General features: G+C 47.8%; 1 protein-coding gene across 1 annotated transcript in view; it reads right to left on the reverse strand.

Moving 5' to 3' along the window:
• The window catches only part of LOC112565683 (protein eva-1 homolog C-like), a 66,516-nt gene extending 51,825 nt beyond the window's left edge, over positions 1-14,691 (reverse strand). Inside the window, exons 1-2 of the mRNA XM_025241324.1 lie at positions 14,005-14,691; positions 11,582-12,525 (exon numbers count right to left, since the gene is read on the reverse strand). Of these exons, the coding sequence (XP_025097109.1) occupies positions 11,582-11,750 (169 nt within the window). The 5' untranslated portion in view covers positions 11,751-12,525; positions 14,005-14,691. The remainder of the gene's footprint in view (positions 1-11,581; positions 12,526-14,004) is intronic.
• Between the last annotated feature and the right edge of the window lie 4,496 nt (positions 14,692-19,187).

The following is a 19,187-nucleotide window of genomic DNA, read 5'->3' on the forward strand; positions in this document are numbered from 1 at the left end:
TAATCACACATTTTATAAAGTAACTCGAGGTTATTGTTCCGTCTATTAAAAGGGCGGTTAGGTGACGCAACGGTTGCGCTAACGGTCACCAATACAATGAAGATTGGCTGTCCTGGGTTCAGCTCTCGTCTCGGGCAGGCTGTTCTTTCCCTGGCATCTGTTACAGGGCTGGTTGCCTTGTATTCTCACTGACTCAAGATTCTTGTTCTCATCCTGTGCAATCTGGATGCAATATTCCCCTCCCTGCATATCATCACTAACACAAAAGCATTGATATTTTGTCACTATTCTCGTCGTTCTGTGTCGGATATCACGTGACCATAGTGATGCTGATGATGACTTTGCCCTACGTGGGAGGTCGCGAGGGTCACGCCTGTGCCCCCGTGTTGCCCATTCATCAGCGCCTTGTAACCCCGCTCGGTGTCGCCCCCTGTTCGTGTTCGTGTTAGTCTCCCGTGGGTTTTTTTCTCCCCTGCTCCATGTTTTACATTTCCTGTAACAGCGACACCTCTCTTGCCACGAGATTTATCTCCCCTTTCTGCGGCCACGGCGCATCAAGTGAATAATTTACACGATTCAGAAGGTAGAGGGCATCGTTTTTAAGAAACAATTTTTGTCTTGTTTGAATTTTTCATCAACTCATTATTCTAGGACGACGGGGGAAAACAAAATACAAGCAAACAAACAAAAAGCATGGAGAAAAGCATGTTAATGGCGCGCTCTGACAATGCAGCTTCACACAGTGAGGATGGTAAAGCCGAGGGTTTAGAGTTCATCTCGTGGCACATTTATTTCTCACTGGATGTGAAACATGCTCGTACATTTGACTGTAGGGGAGTAGAGGGTGAGGGTGATTGTCTGTACTCCGGTTTCCTTTTCCTTCATTAATACTACCCTGTAGTGCACAACTGCCACCCGCTAACCGAACTTAGGTGAGGCTGGAGTCATCTTGTGTCCACCATTGTAAGCAGGGGAGGAGGTGGTGGAGACCAGACAACATTCATTGTTTCATGGTTGTTTCATGGTCATCATCGAGAGGACAAGATGATTAAAATTTTTGTTTGTTATTGTTTTATTGTTGATGATAATGATGGGAGGAAAGGAGATATAAATATACCATCTCTGAAGGGAGGAGGAGTAACTATATACGCCGACATAGGGACGATAAAGGTCAGCGGCCAGAGTTCAAAGTAAAGGGAGAGAAGCTACAGCGGCAGCCCGCGGGGACACAACTCTGTATCTGCCAGCAGCCCCTCCCCTGTAAACAGCAGCTAGCAGCTACCTGCGCACCTGTTGCCACTATTGCTACCTCCCATACCACCTGTCTTTCTGTCCTGCATCCCTGAATGAACGACACACGGAAAGAGTAGAGAGAGAATCCGATGCTCGTCGCTGGGTGGAGGTGGAGGTGGGTTTGGAGGTAGACAGAGAAGGAGAGAGCGGATGCAGACAACTGCCTGTCCATAAACATCCATGAACATCCGTTCAAAAACACACTTCTGTCCGCATCCGTCCATCCACCAAGGCACTTTACACGTGCTACGTGGTATAGGGGGTGGGTTGGAGGGGGCGGCACTTACCTGTCCCAAGATCCCTCCCGTCTGCAAGTTTCTCCAAAACCATCCCACACCTAAATCCCTTCCTTAATCTGGTGCATGCAGCAGGTAAAGACAAATACCATAGAAAACAGCCACACGATGAGTATCGGAGGGTGGTTTTTGGAAGGGGGGTTTGGTTGAAGAAAATATTTGAACAAACCCCTCCTTGGACCTGACGAGACAGCTCAGTGCGCACGCGCAGACCCCTAACCGGCAGTAAACCCACTGAGCGCGTGCCTGACACTTTCCCGCCAACTGGGACGAGAACACAGACGACAGCAGCGATGGCCAAAAAACATGTTGAGGAGCGAGAGGGTTACAAAGGGTTACAGAGGGTTACAGAGCTTCTCGTTATTACGTTCTTGGAACCCACCGCTAACTGCTCCCGCAGTCCTAATCCTTACTTCTCTCTGTCAATCTCTGCTGATCTCCCCTGATCAAAGAACCCCTGTGACGTCACTTCTGGTGGCAGGGCTTTCGGGAGTTTGACCGGAACAGGGCGATCAGCTAAGACAGGGTGTGCTCGTGCCTTACTCCCTGTTTGGATAAACGACTGCCGCAATGAGGGACACAGCTTTGCACTGGCTTGCCGCACCTCGTCGTTCTCGTCATCAATGAATGACTGAGCGCAGGGAGGAACAAGAACATGGGATAATGAGTGCAAGAGGAGGAACAAGCCCGACTTCGTTGGTGGAATAATAACAATTGTCTCGGACAGTAGGAAGCCCGATACCACCAGCTGCCAGGCAACCAACAAAAGCCTCTCTCTTCTTTCTACGCTGTTGACCTTCTATGTGACAACAGATAACCATATGTTATCAATGACAGACGACAATAAGATAATATTTTAAACACTTAATATCGATGCTGCAAAATGGTTTGAGCACAGGTCTGTATACAACCTATGGCCACTCGATCCTCCTCCCCCCACAGCCTGGACATGCAAACAACTCCAAATATCTTTTGCCGCATTCACCTCCCCAGGATGTTCCTTTTTTACATATGTTTCCCCCCTACCCTTGCCCTGTACCATTGACCTGTGACCCCAGGTGGAGAATTTATGGTTTGCTCCATAAGAACTGAACCACTTCAAGCAAATCACATTCAGCTGCTCTCGTTAGGGGAACTCCCACGAACTCTACCTGAACCCCACCTTGTCCGACCTCACTGGCGAGGTTGCACGTGTGTTGGTGTACAGTGCTTGCATAGCATAGGGTTAGCACGCACAGCGGACATTCTTCTGAATGGGAAAAAATAATCATGAAATCAGTTTCTTCTAGTTAACACAGTTATGATCACAGATTTGATCACCACAATGGGACCACACACTTGTGAAGCCTGCCCCACACATCTCACTGACAGACCTTGGCACAAATATTTGAATAAGAGATGTGGACTACAAATATTTGACAGACCAAAGCAAGACACGTGTCTGACCGACAGAAAATGGCCCACAACTGAGTGACTGATGGAAGTGGGCCATATAGATAGTGGGCCATATATATTTGCTGACAGAAGTGGGCCAGAAATGTGTTACTGTCACAAATAGGTTTTCTGTCGATTGACCCCAATGAAAGGTCAAATCGCTTGGCATGAAACACCGGAGGTTACATTGGAAACGAGGCAGAAATAAAGTCAACCCACGCTTCCTGCTCTCCTTGTTGCACTCTTTGGTGAATGAGTTCTGCTGGGTGTGGGAAAGAGAGATGATTTCTTAGGGTCTGAATGTACACGAGGGTTGATACACTGAAGGCTTATCAGAACAACAGGGGGACAACTTTTGACAGGCGGTATACAAGGTACATAAGGGGTAAAGAATGCGCTAATCATTGTGTTTGTGTGTTGTTTGTTTGTTACGCGTGCATATGTGAAAAAGGGGAGAGGAGGAGGGAGGGGGAGCGCGAGAAAAAAAAAATGAGAGAAAAAGAAAGGGGAGACAAGCGTGAGGAGAAACGGAAGTAAGAGGAGATAGGACAAAGGGGAGGCTATTATCACGCCATCATTATGCGTACCTGAAGGAGGAATCCACGCTCCAGCATTCAACCCACAGTCATCAAAGTTGAAAATCTCTCTTGTCGCGACACGGCCCGAGGAGGGAAAATTGGCGGAGGGGGAGAAAAAGTGACTTGGCGAGTGGTGAGCACGGGCAGCCGACAGAACTTTGGTCTACAATGATTGCAATCTCCGTGTGATTGTCCGCCCCTGCTCCTTACCACCACCACCACCTTTGTCGACGTGTTCACTGATGGACAAGAGGTGATTCGAGGAGAGGCGACCCCGGGGGTAGGCGGCGTGGGGAGGCAAACATAATCCCCATCCTATCTCGATTTCCTTTTCATCGCTGTCTTCGTTGAAAACACGATCGGCTTGACTTTATTTGTGGCGCCAGTGTTTCTGGCGTTTTATCATTTTTCAACAAACATGAGAATAAATATACGCACGCCTTCATATTTTAGTGAATTACCTCTATATACATGTATATATAGATAATATATATTACAGTGATATACGATATCGTAGTATGTCGTTAGGACTGTTGCTGTGTTGTGTCCTCCCAGTAGTTTGATATTGTATGAAAAGGTCCCAACAAGAATGTCAAAAAAAAAAAAAAAAGTCTAAACATAAAGCAGTGCGTTTTACAGTTTTCATCAACATTCATCATTCCCAGCCTGCAGCGCCACACGGTAGAAAGGGAGATAACTGTCGCGGGTTCCTTCCTCCTTGAGGGCACCTGTCGCTTGTGTCACACCTCTGTAAATTTGCTATCACCCACCCGTCCTCCCCCTCCCGTTCCGCTCACCCCCTAATCAAAGGGGGGAAACGGTTTTATATCATAACGATGCTCGCGAGTTGGAATCTGGGATCTGCCTGACGGCAACAGAAACAAGTCTGAACTTTGGTGTTGGGGGGAGGGAAGGAAGGACGGGAGGAGGAGGGTTTGGAGGTCTGTTCGCACAGGATGTGGTGGTCGTTAAACAAGGGCAATAAACCTGTCGTTCAAGTCTTGCTCCAGGCGAACGATCGTCGATCTGTTTTTACCCCGCGTAGACACAGATGTGAACCGCGGACATTGAAGAGTTGCTGGCCGCCAATACGAAAAGACATTTGCATCAGCCGGCCATTGAAATGCTAACTACATACTTGTGCAGACAGTAAGCTGGAATTATTCCACGTTTTTTGTTTATATTAGAATAACACACAGGCACTCGCTGTGCTGGGATTGGATAGTGTTTGGACTGAATACAGTCAGATGTTCAGTGTGTTTGTTGGTGTGGACTGATGGATATATAAATATGTTTTATCATTGCTGTTAACCTAGTTTTAATAATAATAATCTTGGTAAAGCTCGGTTAGCGAGGATTAGGCCAGGGATGGCGCTTTGACAATAACAATAAATGATTAGAGCCGACAAATATTTTTGTTCCAGAGATTGCAGTTTACTTCCGGTAAACTCAGTGACCATCAGATGTCGAAGTATTCATTACCGGCAAAAATGTTCTGGGAAAAGGTACAGTTTTTGTCCGAGCAGTTAAGAAGAATCCTTGGAAATGAGTTGAGACGTTAAAGATGTCCACATGTGCACTTCTGGGTCAGAGGTTAAAGGACGTAGGCGACTGTGAGAGGAATGCGGTGAGATGTGGAGTGCCGGACGGTGGAGGTTGGGGTGGAGGTAGACCCGAGTGAAACAACATTCACGACGTCAGACCGTCAACGGCTGACGTGGAGGTGGGTGACAATATAAAGGCGGGCACCGATGTTGTCTTCGCAAATCTTTCTTCGTCAACAAATGTAGGGCAAGGCCACAATCGCAGCCCCAACTAGGGTTACTAAGCTATCCCTGGCCCCTACAAGCGAGCAGGCGGCACAAAAGGTTGATAAAAGAAGCGAAAGTCATTAGAATCCACCTTGCCGGGCTTGCACAGGTGCTTAGATTAACGAGGTAACGAGGAATACGATATCTGGACCCTCCTCCATACAACGAGCAACCGTCAAACGCTGGAATTTCCAACCGCAATCTCGTCGTCAGACTAAGGCCCCTGTGGGGTAGGTAGTCTTCAGAGGCAGAGGAGCGACAGTGAAGATGAATAGGCCAAGAGGGTAGGTGGGGTCTGAGGAACGACCTGACTAACGAGTGCGCCTCACAAAGTGTGTAAGATGACGCCGGATTGGATCACACGAGGTTTGAAACCCTCCGGAGAGACGAAGGCTCTCGCAGGTAACCGATGCTGGAAGGGGTGGGTAGGCGGGTGTGAATGGCGGGCGTTGCTCCCTCTCGGCCTGAGTTATTCTTTTCGCTATCTTTGGGTCCGTGGCACCTCTAGAGAAATTCCGGGTGTATTGTTAAGCTTTGTAATCCTTTGATTACACATTCGCCTTTCCATGCATGCTGAATGGAAAATGAACAGCAAACTGTTTTTTTTTTCTTTTTTTTTTCTTTTTTTAAGTGATAGCCTGTGAAATAAATAATTTGTTGGGTGTCCAGAGCACGTGGTGGGGTGAAAACTGTACGGGTAGACGGAAGTGGTGTGTGCGGCATTGGTGGGTGAGAGAGACCGAGATAAACCTGAATCACGCGCGCGTGCACACACACACACACACCCATGATTCAATAAAGTGACGCAATGTTTACATGACGTCACACGACAACTGACGTCACAAGCATCGTATAATTTGACGTGTCCCGCCAGGCACGTGGACCAATCAGGTAGAGCGAGAAGAAATTGTTTGTTTTAAATAAGCAAAACAAGTGGCTGTGTTATGACCTCTGACCTCGATGGTAACTTGCTCGGTCAGGAGGGAGCCGTCACGGTTGTAGAGGTGCGAGTCGGCCACAACCACAAGGTGCAGAGGTCATCTTAAGCCACCCACCGACCGGAGCTCACCCCAACCCACTGCCTCCGTCCGTTATGCCCACCACTTGGTGAATCGCCAAACGTTATCACAAAATTTGTATGATCAGTGAAGCGTACAAAACCGCGCGCACGTGCACACACACACACACGCACGCGAACACAAAACACACTATAGGACTGGTTGGAAAACGTTAGCAACAGTTTGCCTTCAGAATCCTTGGAAGGGGTGAGTGTGTGTGTGAAGCAGAAACAGACAGAAAGACGGAGAAGGTATTACACATTGCGGAATATTAAAAACCTTTCTTCTGACGGGACAAGTACAAAGGTTGCCATTGTGTAACATAACTGACGGGCTCAGGGGCCGACAAGACCCAGAATACAAAGTTTCATCTCCGGGTGAAAAGGAAACAAAAGCCTGTGCAGCAGGCCATCCTACAGAAGCTTCTGGACTGGTGGCAAAGGAGCAGCGAGCACCTCGCCCACAAAGTTCAGACCCAGGGCTGTAGCCTCGGCAGTTACTACACATCCTGTTTGTGACACTGGTGTGGGGTCGGGACACCGCTGATCCGATAATTGAGACTTTGTCAACAAGGTCTGTCTCGTGAGAAGCTGTCAGGCAGGCCAGTCAGAGGGGAAGAAAGGAACTTTAAACACGTTAAAGCAAGACGTGAGTGTGTGAGAATGAGAGAGAAGGAATAAGAGAAGGTTAGAAAGAATACTGGTCAAAGAGATAGGATAGAACGAGAGAATGAAAGACGGTAACAACAAAGGACAGGGATTTCTATTGGTGCAGAGAAAGAGTGAGAAGGAAAAAGAGTTGAGGGGCAATGACGTAAGAACGTGAGTTCGACGTGGCTGGGACGTAGGGTCAGAAGACGGACAAGGAGGAAGAATGGAACAAGACACCAAAGATGTCACGGCAGCACGGTACATGTATAGCAAGATGTTTCTTATTAACACTTAGTACAGTCATGGGGGAGGATGTACAACCTCCCTGCAGGCGACATCAGAACACGTGACCCCCAACTGACGTCTCTTCGCTAGATGCAGGTGTTACACAAAATTTATTTCTACACACTTGAGATCAAGATTATGAAAAAAGTCCGTCTGGCTCCATTGTAGACAACAGAAACGAAACAGAAAATCGAGAGAACTGGAGGAGAGATGGCGAGACGCGCATGTCAAGTTAGCAAAAGCAAAACCAAAATGGCCGACTGTCACGCGAAGTGACGTCACAGCAAGCACGCGATGTTTTGATGTTGTTTTCCGCCTGCAATGTTTTGGTGAAATAAAATCTTATCTGCATAGTCGTGTCTCGTGAATATAATATATGGTTTTGTTCCTCAAGTGTCCAGGTTTGTTTGAAAGCCTTACTCGAGGTGACCATCAATTACCCCCGGGGTGAACTGAGACGGAAAGACGAACGTGTGTACTGCTCAAATGTCTGCCTCATATAAAAGGTCAAGGTAAAAGGTGGCCCGTGACCTTACAGTCAGGTGTGAGAGACCGCACTCACCTGTGGGCAGCAAGTGTTTGTTAGGGCGGTACCCTTCCCTCCTCCATGCCTTACCTTTCCCACCCCACCGTAAACTGTCAACTGAGTGGACTTACTGAAACGGGTATCACACTGGCCAGGGTTCGCATCCCGTGCCGGGTATAGAGGTCAATCCAAAAAATAATTCTCGCGTTGTAGACTGATGTCATGTCCTCGATGACCTCATCAGACAAGCAACGAGCTAAAGAATGCGCCGAGCATCAACAAATACAAAGATGTGGAGATAAGATAACACTTTATTTATCCCAGAGGGCAATTAGGGGCAGTTCGATATGAAGGTCAAAACAACACCACAACATATTCCTATCGGCCAAACAACATTCATGATTCAGGCAGCTGCATTCACTCGCACCCAGTGACATGGCCGAGCAACGGTGGACAGCCTGTCTGTTGGTCCTGTAGGTGAGTAGGTGGACGAACGACAGTGATGAAAGATTGATGGCAAGTACAAAGAAATACTTGGCAAGTGATCTCAGCGCCACATTTGCATCGGTTGGTCACGCCAGAGTTTAGACTTGAGTGTCGAAAGTGACTCTCTTAGTGTTCCACTTATCCACGCGTGACGGTGAGGTCAAAGGGTACGTTAGTGCGTCCGGTATCACACGTGACATTTAATGGCCCCCGGATGAGCCTAGCGGGGGCTCGCCACACGGCATCCACTCCATGACCACTCAGGTGTGTAGAGGTACTATATTAATAAATCTTCAATAAAGACAGACTTGTAAGGTCATCATCGGGGCCCACACCATTCCACCCGACTACTCGTACAAGTACTCGTCCAACCCTCTCTCACCCCTCCTGCCCCACTCTCACCTTAACTCCCCCTCCTCCCTTCTTGCTCCGACAAAGGCTCGCGGTGGGAAGGTGTTGACAAGTGACACGTCCAAACAGCTGGTCAAGCCCACCTGTACCCGTGTCCCTCGAGATGAAGTGATGGAGCACGAACATAATGCTGTTGCATTGTGTGACACGTCACGGCTCAGAGAGGTGCGTGTCTTGCTGCACAGCAACGTCAACTTGCTGACTGTTGGCAAAGACCACCCGTGTGCCAGCACGTCACGCGCCACAAAGAAACGTCACATGTCGAGAGTTGGTCACTCGTCGAGAAGAGCGTCGCGCACCACGACAACTAGTCGTAGATACTTATTCTGACCAAATGATATCACTCAAGCAGGTTTAGTAGATGACATAAGTGTTAATTTATTTTTGTAGAGCACTTTTCGTGAGAACGGGCCCTGGCTTCACACCTTAGAACAGGAAAACAATAAAAATCGCACCGACCTCTGTCATGAAGTCTTCAATGAGACAAGCAACTCTTACACAGGTAAAGTCGAGACTGAAATTATGAACGCTTATTCTTACACTTCCGTAATTAAAAGTGTCCTTGGGTACCGTGTGTAGAGAAACATTATGTAAGACAGAAAAAACCAAGTGCGGACAATGGTTGGGGCTGGCGCCACCCCGGGTATGAACGTTGTCTGAACGTTGTCTACGTCAGGGTCTTGGTGAGACGGACTGACCTGTGTGGCTTTATGGGGGTTAGCAGCACTGTAGTGTTGGAAGTACGGGTAGCACTGTGGCACCTGTAAGGTGTGCCAAACAATATGTATTTGACTAACCTCCCGATGCTGACCCAGCTATTCAATGTACCCGACTATTGAACGTACTCGACTCCTTGTCAAGAATTTAGGAAAAACGACAGAGGGGCACCTGCCACGAGGAGAATTTGCTCTTTAACTTTTTACTTTCCAACGACCAAAAGTTAGGCGACTTCCTATCCTCCCTCCGGTACTTTTAAAACCTACTTACCTGACATCAACCATTGTCTAAGTTCGGTGGAAACACGAATGTAGATGTATGTTCGATGTTTCGTATTCTTTCCTTGTCTCGCGTTCTCTCTCTTCCCCATATTCTCTCACTCTTATCAGAAATAAATTATCAGATCGCGGGTTGAGATGTGTCCTTCCTTCTGGCGCCCGAAAAGCAGCCATCAGGATTACTAATTCACCTTGTAGATACCGCACTTTCTTTTAAATTCTAATTTTGGCAGCAATCAAACGGTCTTCTCCAGCCCCTGACCCCGCCAAGAATTGTTCTGAATATTCATGTTTCTTGACTTTTTCCCCTCACATTGGCACCAGCTCCCTGGTACCTGCATTCCCCAAACGGTTTATAGGCCGCTTTCAGACAGTTCAACGTATTATGTTACATTCGTGACCTCCAGTTCAAGAGTGAGAGTGAGAGAGAAAGAAATAAAGGAAGAAGGGAAACGAGAGAAGTGGAAGAAAATGCGTGAATTAGAAAGTATGCAGAGAGAGAGAGAGAGAGAGCGACAGCGATTAAGAGACGGCCAGTGGGTTGTGAGGAGACTGAAAGACTTCCACCTTCCTCTGCCAGTGCTTGAAAATAATAATAACAACAATAATAATTTCGGACAAAGGTTTCACGTATTTTGAAAAGTTACGGTGACTTTACCGGCCATTTAACCAAGGTCTGTCTGGACCTTTTTACCAAACCAGTGGCGGAGGAAGATGCTCGGTAGGCAAGGGCGGCTTGCTGTTGCCCCCTACCCCGCGGTTCCTACCCCACTTCTAACCTGTCTGTGCCTCCTTGCACTACTGCTCTTTAGCAGGCGAGGGTTAATATTAGTTTTACTTTATAACGGTTACAAACTCCAGGCAAGGTTGTAAAAAAGACATACAAAGAAATATGGAGAACTTACGGGTAGTCTACACTTCCTTCAGCGGCGCGAGGTACCCTTGATGCCTCTTGATGTCTAGTTGCCGCGAGTGACACTCATTAACAGGGTGCAGGCATAACGGGTACGTCGTGTGCACTGGCCTTGAACCTAACTACCGTTACTAGAATAGCAAACGGTTGAATTCACCTGAAGCAGTTGACGACTTGACGACGGCACAACAACGACCACCTGGGATCTGCATACCCCGGGTAGAACAGGGAAGGTAAGACTTGAAAGCGTTAGAGTAGGCACTCTTTCGTTTCTAGATAACAGTCAGGTAAAGATACGGTTCTTGGCAGTGAAAAAACATTCCTTCCTACCTGGACCCCAATATCTCAGTGATCACGTGATCAATGTTTCGGAACACGGTTCATAAGTATGTAAAAGTTGATTGGTGCTGAGGAAGCGCATTATAACTTATTTCGACATCTGATGACTTATGGAATGCATTTTTTTTTAACAAATGACTGGATAAGAATACAAGATTCTGAATGGTGGTCCTCGAGACACAAACAAAGAAAACATCGCCATGCACTAACAGAAGTGAACAATACGAGGTGAGGATTCTTCATGGATACGTTTACATGGCTCAGGGCTGCAGCCTATGGGCGAGATGGGTTAATATGTTACTTAAGTGTATTTAGAGACAAGGTAAGATCGCGAGTCTGATTCTCTTTTTTTTTTTATTGCATGGTGTGCATTTAAAAAGATAAAAACATAGTTTGCGAAGCGGCCAGAAAACAGAGAGGTTGGGAAAAAAGAAGGGAGAAAAATAGAATGAGAAGGAAAAAACATGATTGACTGATTAATTTTAATAAGACAAATGCAGACTTGCCTCCATGAAATCCGACGAACTGAAAACACGGCCGAACGCAGTGACCAAGCATCAAAGCAAGAACAGTAATCCACACCGTTGATAACACACTGATCTCCCCTTGCCGTCCAGCCAGGCATCGCGATGAGAAGTACGAGGTGATGCTGCTCCCTCCTCCCGCCCAACGCATGGCTAGTAGACGAAGATTGCACGCGCCGACACGTCAACAACAGCAACAACGCCGACAACGGCCACCACAATTCCGAAGGAGAAGGTTGCCCGCGTGGATCATCGTCAGTCTTGAGCGAGGGCGCCACTGAGGTCGTGGTCCAGAGGAAGTTTCAGAATCTGTAATGAACCCACGACCGCTTTGTTGGACTATCAGCAAGCCGTCCACCTTGTTCCTCAGCAAAGGATAATGACCGGTCGTTGCGGGAAGTTCAATCCTGAAGGCAGACAACAATCCTGCACAGCTGTATTCAGTGATCAACAATCAGCGTATTCAGTAATCCTGAATGTATTCATTCACCAATGCTGAACAAACGTGTTTGGTAATCCTGCACATTTTTTTTTCATCCTGACCAATTATCATTCACGTGTCATTCCTGTAATCAGTAATCCAGCACTGTTTAATTCCTGAATGAATTCGAGGTCTTGCACGTAGTTTGCACACTCCAGAAGAAATCAGCATTGCTGCAAGAACATTCCTGAAAAAAATCTCATCCATTCATCGTGAAATTTGTAGTCAACAATTCTGACACTGAATCCTGGCACTGCGTAGTCCTTTCAGCACTCAACCACTTTTATTTCTGGTTTTCACAATCGGTAATCCGGTGAAGATGAATCCTGGGCATCCACAGGTCAGCGGTACGGGTGGATGAGGGGAACATTTGCTGCAGAGACGATCTGAGTTGACCATCTCCACTCCTCCGCTGCTGCCCCTCCAGTCTGTCATGTCCCCATTCCTGTAATATACAGACGGCGTCCATGGGTTGGAGAATCTAGGCAAACGGGTGCGGAGTTTCATCACGGGTAGTCAGTCCTACAGATCTACACTGTCCATCGTCAGGGTGAGAGAAAGAGAGGGAGGAAGGGACGAGGGTAGGTGGGAGGGAGGGAGGAGAAGGTGCTCTGCTCTTCCTTGACTCAATCTCAAGCGAGAGCCGCTAAGACGGAGAGTGATAAACCTCCTCCCGTTTGGCCCCCACATGGCAAGTAATGGAACTCACTGGCAAGAGGTTAGGGGGGTAGCGATGGGAGGAAGGTAGGGGCATGAGGGAGGTGGGGCAGAGTAAAGTGAGCATCAAGTACGGAGGAAACGGCAGTTGGCGGTTGGGTGGTCACAATGGAAGGGTGAGAGTGGTGAGGGTGGAGGAGGAGGAGGAGGAGACAGTGACACCCACTACCCAGGATCTGACACCTCGCTCCTTCTACACGCCCACGCGCCAGGGTCATCAACTCTACCCCGAAGCACGGGCTCGCTCCGTCGAGCCGTGAAAATTAGACGATCTTCACGCACGCACACACCAACCACACACACACACAGAGGTCAGTAGGGAGGTGACTGTGGCTCAGGCCCCAAGATAGAAACCCTGGCACATCTAACATTCCCAGCAGCTGACCACATACCCTACCTACCCCACCCCCACGAGGTGATGCAGCTGTTGTCGCGGTTTTCCCTGCCGACTGTCGGCTCACCTTTCCTCCATCCCCATTCCCCTTCCCCAGCCCTCCCCAGCAAATAATTCTGTTGACGGCAAGCTGGCAGCGCCGTCTGGTGCGTCTGCACTTGGCATCTGGCGTCATCGTGCTGCTATCTGTCGCCCGTCTGCTGCTGCAGCAAATGTTGGGGACCGGCAGCTGGCTGTAATTAGCCGCACAGCACTCCGACATCCTGCGCGACGTGCCTTCTACAGAAAATAATCACAACGAGGAGGCGACGACGACGACGATAATAATAATACAACGATGACAACAAGGAAGACGATAACGATGATAGAAGGAAATCTTCCTCTTCAGACTTACTGATAAAATTTTCTCAACGTGATAATGATGATGACAATAATAAAAATAATTTTTATGGCGCATCTCCCCACTCCCGATCCCCACCGTGATTTGCCAAAAACAAAGTAAAACACACAAATACAGACACAACACGAACAGAGCATACATAATGGATGTAATGAATATCAAAATATTTCCCCGCTCAAAACAAACTAATCTCCTGATATCGTTGTTGTTGTCTAGTCGTCACGTGCTGTTTCCCACATTATCATTTCAAACAATCCAATATCAACCAGCTAAAATTCACTGTCAAAAGTATCGTCTGCTTGCAACTGTGGGTGGGGGACCAAAGCCAAAAACGCACAGAAAGGGGGAGTGTCATGTGATCCTCGATACCGTACTATGCGTCATTCGTTCGTTCGTCGACGTGACTGACTTACCGCAGGTTCACAGGTCGGCAGTCGCTGGACCTTGACGACGGGATGACGATGAAGGCGGCTGGTCATCGTGATGAAGGAGCCTGGAAGGTCGCCACTTGCATCACCTCACAGCCCACGTCTCTCACTGCAGCGTTGATACGGGGTGTTTCCCCTCACCCTGTCCCTCCCACAATCCCATTGGTTCCGAGGGTTCGCAAGGTCACGGGTCAAGGGTCGCTCCGATCACGCAACGTTAGAGACAGTAGGTGCTTGCCAGGTGGAGGAGACTTCAAACCCAGTGCGAGCTTTTACTGTCTTCAGTCGGCTGCGCGGGGAGGGTCCGTTACCTGCAAGGACAGGTGTCGTCAACCGCTCTTCCTTTGTTGTTGTTGTTGTTGCTGCTGCATGCACGACGCTGTTGTCGTCTGCTACTTGCCTGCAGTCCGCGACTGACCAAGGTCCCTGGGTACACATATCAAATTCCATGCATATCTACACATATAAAATTCCTATATATATGCGCAAAAGAAAGATAAAATTCACACCCACAGAGGTTTAGCAACCCTCCACGTCTTCGTGCCGAGGGCTGAAAGCTTTCATTGTTGGGTGAGTACGCGAGGTCGTGTTTGAAATGAACTTATTATCGCCAAATCTTCGTCTGCTCATTAACATAGTTTTCAAAATATCCCAGCTTCCTCGTCTTTGTGCCTCGCAGCGATAAAGCGCTGTCACCTCCATCCTCACCACCTCCTCCCGCTCTCTCGTCCTCCCTCCCCGCAATCACTCAACCCTCGTGACGCACTTTGATCCTTTGATGTCTCGCGGCCTCGTCCCTTTGAACGTAAACAAGCGAGCCACGAGGTGAACCCGCCGGACGCGCAGTGTGCACGCATGTGCAGAAGGAAGAGGGAGGGAGAGGAGGAGGAGGAGAGGAGGAACAACCCACAAGTTTCCCGCGCTCACAGCCGGGGGAGCGTTTCCGTCATGCGCCGCCCGCCGCCCGCCTTCACTGACCCGCCGTAACGAACGTGAGAATCTCAAGCACCCGGGTACCCGGCCTCGTGGCCTTGACAGCACCCGTGGTGTTATTAAGTGCGTAAACAACGAATCGATACCCGATTTTTTTTTTTTTACGGTTGTTCGATACGAGGTTAGCAATGAGGGTACATTTTTGTTTGCAGGACGGCTGGCTGGCTGGTCGTGCCAATCTGTCTTTGAATGAAGTCAGTTTACTCAGTTATCTCTGTCAGACAGCCATCGTTGTCCGTGGAATTTGAGGGAGGGGGAGGGTTGGAAGCAGGGTTGTAAATAGGACAGTTTGCCAAGTAGCTGACCATTGACAGGTTCCAGGGGAATGGGGAGGAGCGGGGAGGTCAGAGTTCAGCATTCCTTGCTAGTCAGGTAACAAAATATCTGGAGTTGTAGGCATTGGGAGGTCAGTAGTGACACACGGTATGCACGTCCAGCCCACCAGCAATTGTGCAACACCCCTACAACTTGAGTAATTACATCCAGATTTTTGTTGTTTTTGTTGTTGCCAAGATGGCGTCTGCCAGAGGCATGTGACATGAGCTCTGCTGTTTTGAACTTTCATATCTTGAAGATGACAGCCATCTCAAAGTATTTTTTTTACTGAAATCCGTCTCCGTTCAACTTTACCATCTACTTTGTCAGTTCCTCGACCATCATCACATCCTGCAGCGCAGGTGTAGCCAAGGACCCGTACGTACACCTCCTCGCGCCAAACCGCGCTCTCCAGTCTCTCAGGTCAAGGGTTACGTCACGTTCAGGCGCAAACGCCGCGGTTAGAACCTTGCACGTGCGTGCGTGAGTGTGAACTGTGTACACGGGCGGGTGGTTGATCTTCCTCTGATGACATGCCACGTGAGCACGCATACGTCATCGTGTGGGAAAGCAGGAAGAGTGCAAACATGCTCGCCAGATATGGGCGGCGTGCGGGAAGGGGAACTCTTTACTTTCGGAGGAGGGGAACATTTTGAGAGCCTCAAGGCTTCCATGATTTGTTTTTCTTTGTTTTAGTCTTGTAAGCTTTTGAGTTCATGTGCGAGAAAGAACACTTTTTCCGCTTCTGCGTTCCATTTTTGCTCAGCAACCATATTGTGGTAGCGACCTGTCGTCATCTGTCGTCAGTAGTTTTGTCAGCCACCTGCACTCCTCGCTCCCTCCCTTCTCCCCGAACTTCTTTCTTTCTTGTATCACTAGGCTGTAGGTCTTGGAATCTTGGGCATGCCTGCAGGGTGTGTCCTGTGGCTAGATCAGTCATCTTCCCCACAGAAACACTCACCGGTGTCGGACATTCCCCAGCGACACAGAAGTGATCTCTCTTGAGCGAGCTTAGCACCCCGGGGTGCTGTTGCTAGAGGTCCACCCCTCCTGCAAGTCTACGTGCAACCAAAACAATATTGTTTGGTACACAGTGAGTGCAAACCGAAAACATGTATCGTCGTTCCAAATCACTTTTGATATTGAAAAGTTTAACAGTGATCGCTTTGAAAAATAGGATTTAGATGTTGCGTTTATGAACAACAATAATAACAACAACATTCTAGAAGCTCCCTGCCCCTGTGAAATATTTATTTAAATCAAGGAAAAATACTCGGGGACACACACACAGAGTAAAAAATTTACTCATTTAAAAATAAAAAATATCCTTTATTTAAACAGCTGAGTAAAGGTATTTTTCCCAACAGTTGGGGTCTCACTCAGTTGTTGCTCATTTTACTGACTGGTGTGTGAGTAGGAACTTCTTATATTCACCCTAGAGTTAGTCATGAACCAGGTGTGCATATTACGGTCACCCAGGTGTGCCTCTTAGCATAAAGGACAGACCACTTTCAACCCTAGGGCATTATCTCTCTTCATACCACCTTTAATGGACTGAGGTGATGAAGCTTGGGGAGGGGTTTAAAAGGAATACACACACACTTCCACCCCCTCCCCTGCCGAGAAAATAAAAGCAGACGACAGGTGAAGTGCTGTTGATGAAGGGGCACCAAAGAGAGATAAAAGGACACCAGGGGACGACAGGTAACCGACGCCCTGTAGAGTTTTCCGGGCTTTGGGAGGAGGAGTTAAGGGAGGTCATCATGACATCGAAGGGAGATAATTTGTAAACTGCTTAAAAGACTGCACACCGTTACCTGCTTCTTTTCAGTGCTTTTCAACGGTCAGATGTTTGTCAGAGACATGAGATAATAACAATTTATAGTAATGTAGTTTAACCACTTAAGCGACGAAAACAAAATGATGCATAAAAATGTCTGGACAGCGTTTTATATTTTGACCATCTCTCCGTTTGAGTCTGACTTTGTAAGACTTTTATTTTGGACGAAATTCCAAAAGAATAAAATACACAAAGAGATTTACACAGTCGCAGAAAGTAGACTTATGTAATGTGGAGTTTAAAGAGCATCACCAGTAGTTTTATTTCTGTCAACACACAACTACTCCACCTCAAGGCTTCCTCTGTGTACATGGCTTTGTGGCCTGTTAGCACATCACTGTCCAGGGTTAGTGGAAATACGCAAATCTTCGGGGCAAACCTTAAGGCACGTCTATAAATAGATTCCTACTTCATGTCCATCTGGCACTCAGTTAAGGAATGAAAAAAAATATTGGGCGGGGAGGGGGGTTCGTTCTGTTTGAATCATCCGATGTTAGGATAGTCCCTCCCCCAAGATCTTTCACATGAACATTAGTGATTCACCTCCAGGGAATGCGGCGACAACTGAGCGAAAGAGGAAGCTGGTCACGAGGCCGATACGATCTGAGACATTCCGGAGGACTACGTGGCCCACCACGGTTTGACCCGCCCTGACCCTCTGTTCTTAGCTCCCTGTGCGAACGGACCCTCCACCAAGCCCACCACTGGCCCCTATCCCCACTCTCCTTCCCTAGCAATGTAGTTAGCCAAAACACGAGCGAGAGGGTAAGATTGCTTTTACGGGGGAGAAATTACTGGAAAATTACCGAGAAATTTTCGGGAAATTATCGCGGCGAAGCGACAGGTTACAAAGGGTGTGTACGGGAAAGGGGTGGAGAGATTGGTGTTTTACGCCGAACCACATACAAAAAAAAAAAAAAGAACAACGTGTCCAAGACGAGAGGTGAACTCAGGACAGCCAACCTTCACTGTGTTGGTGACAGGCGCTAACCGTTGCCCCACGTGGCCTCCCCAGGTTACGAGGACCGGGATCGTGGGATGCGGTGGAGATGGTAATACTTGTGGCGATGGTGGAGAAATTTGAATTTAACTTGGACACGGTAAACGTTAACGAGGAATGGACGGGTTCTTTTCTTTTTAGTCATTGAAAAGTGAGAATTTGTTCATGTAAATTTTCTGGAACAGACGGCGAGATATCCATCATCTAACATCATCTTCATTTCACCTCCCATCTCCCCACAATCCCGAAGGATGGAACTGGTGTGCACAAGGAGGGCATGCGAGGATACTCATACACACAGACAAGACAGAAACAAACGTAGAACAAATTTAACAGCAGAAAATAAAACATGGAAAAAGTCAACACTACGATGCAAGGGACATAACCAAATTATGTATCAAACCAAAGGTCTCCGGTAGTCTCCCTTCTCATGTAAGTTTACCGGGCACATTTTCTGTGTGTGTGTGATTTTAACCTTTAGGGAGAAAAAAAAAATTAGACTGGGCAGAGTGAAAAGACTGAGTGTTGTTTTGATAGCTTCAAAGTAAATGTTCCTCACGACAGCCTTCTCCTAAGAGAGCACGGTGCCATCAAAACAATAACAACAAGTATTTTTCTTTCACGGAGGTAAGTCGATCGGAACACCGTGTCTGTAATCGCTGGGGTCATAGCACATCTACAGCCGATGATGGTAAGCGACATTTGACCCGGGACGGGGTGCTCTTTGTACGATGTGCTTGCTTGCGGTCTCGGTGAGTTGTAGTCACTCAAACTTCTCACTCCAATTCCTTCTCACGGATTTAGCCAAGCAGTGGAGTCCATGAAACAACCGGAGTGACAAGATAGTACCGCAAGTAGTACAGCTCCTTTATTATCAGCCAACAATTGTTTTAGACGACTTCGAAAATCTAGAGACAACAAGGCGGTGAGTTTTTTTCTATGGACGATATACATAGAAACATGCTGGTGTACAAAGTACTAAAACAGAGCGAAATGGATGAGTACGGGTGGGTTGGAAAT

The sequence above is a fragment of the Pomacea canaliculata genome, linkage group LG6, assembly GCF_003073045.1.
Source record: "Pomacea canaliculata isolate SZHN2017 linkage group LG6, ASM307304v1, whole genome shotgun sequence".
NCBI lineage: Eukaryota > Metazoa > Mollusca > Gastropoda > Architaenioglossa > Ampullariidae > Pomacea > Pomacea canaliculata.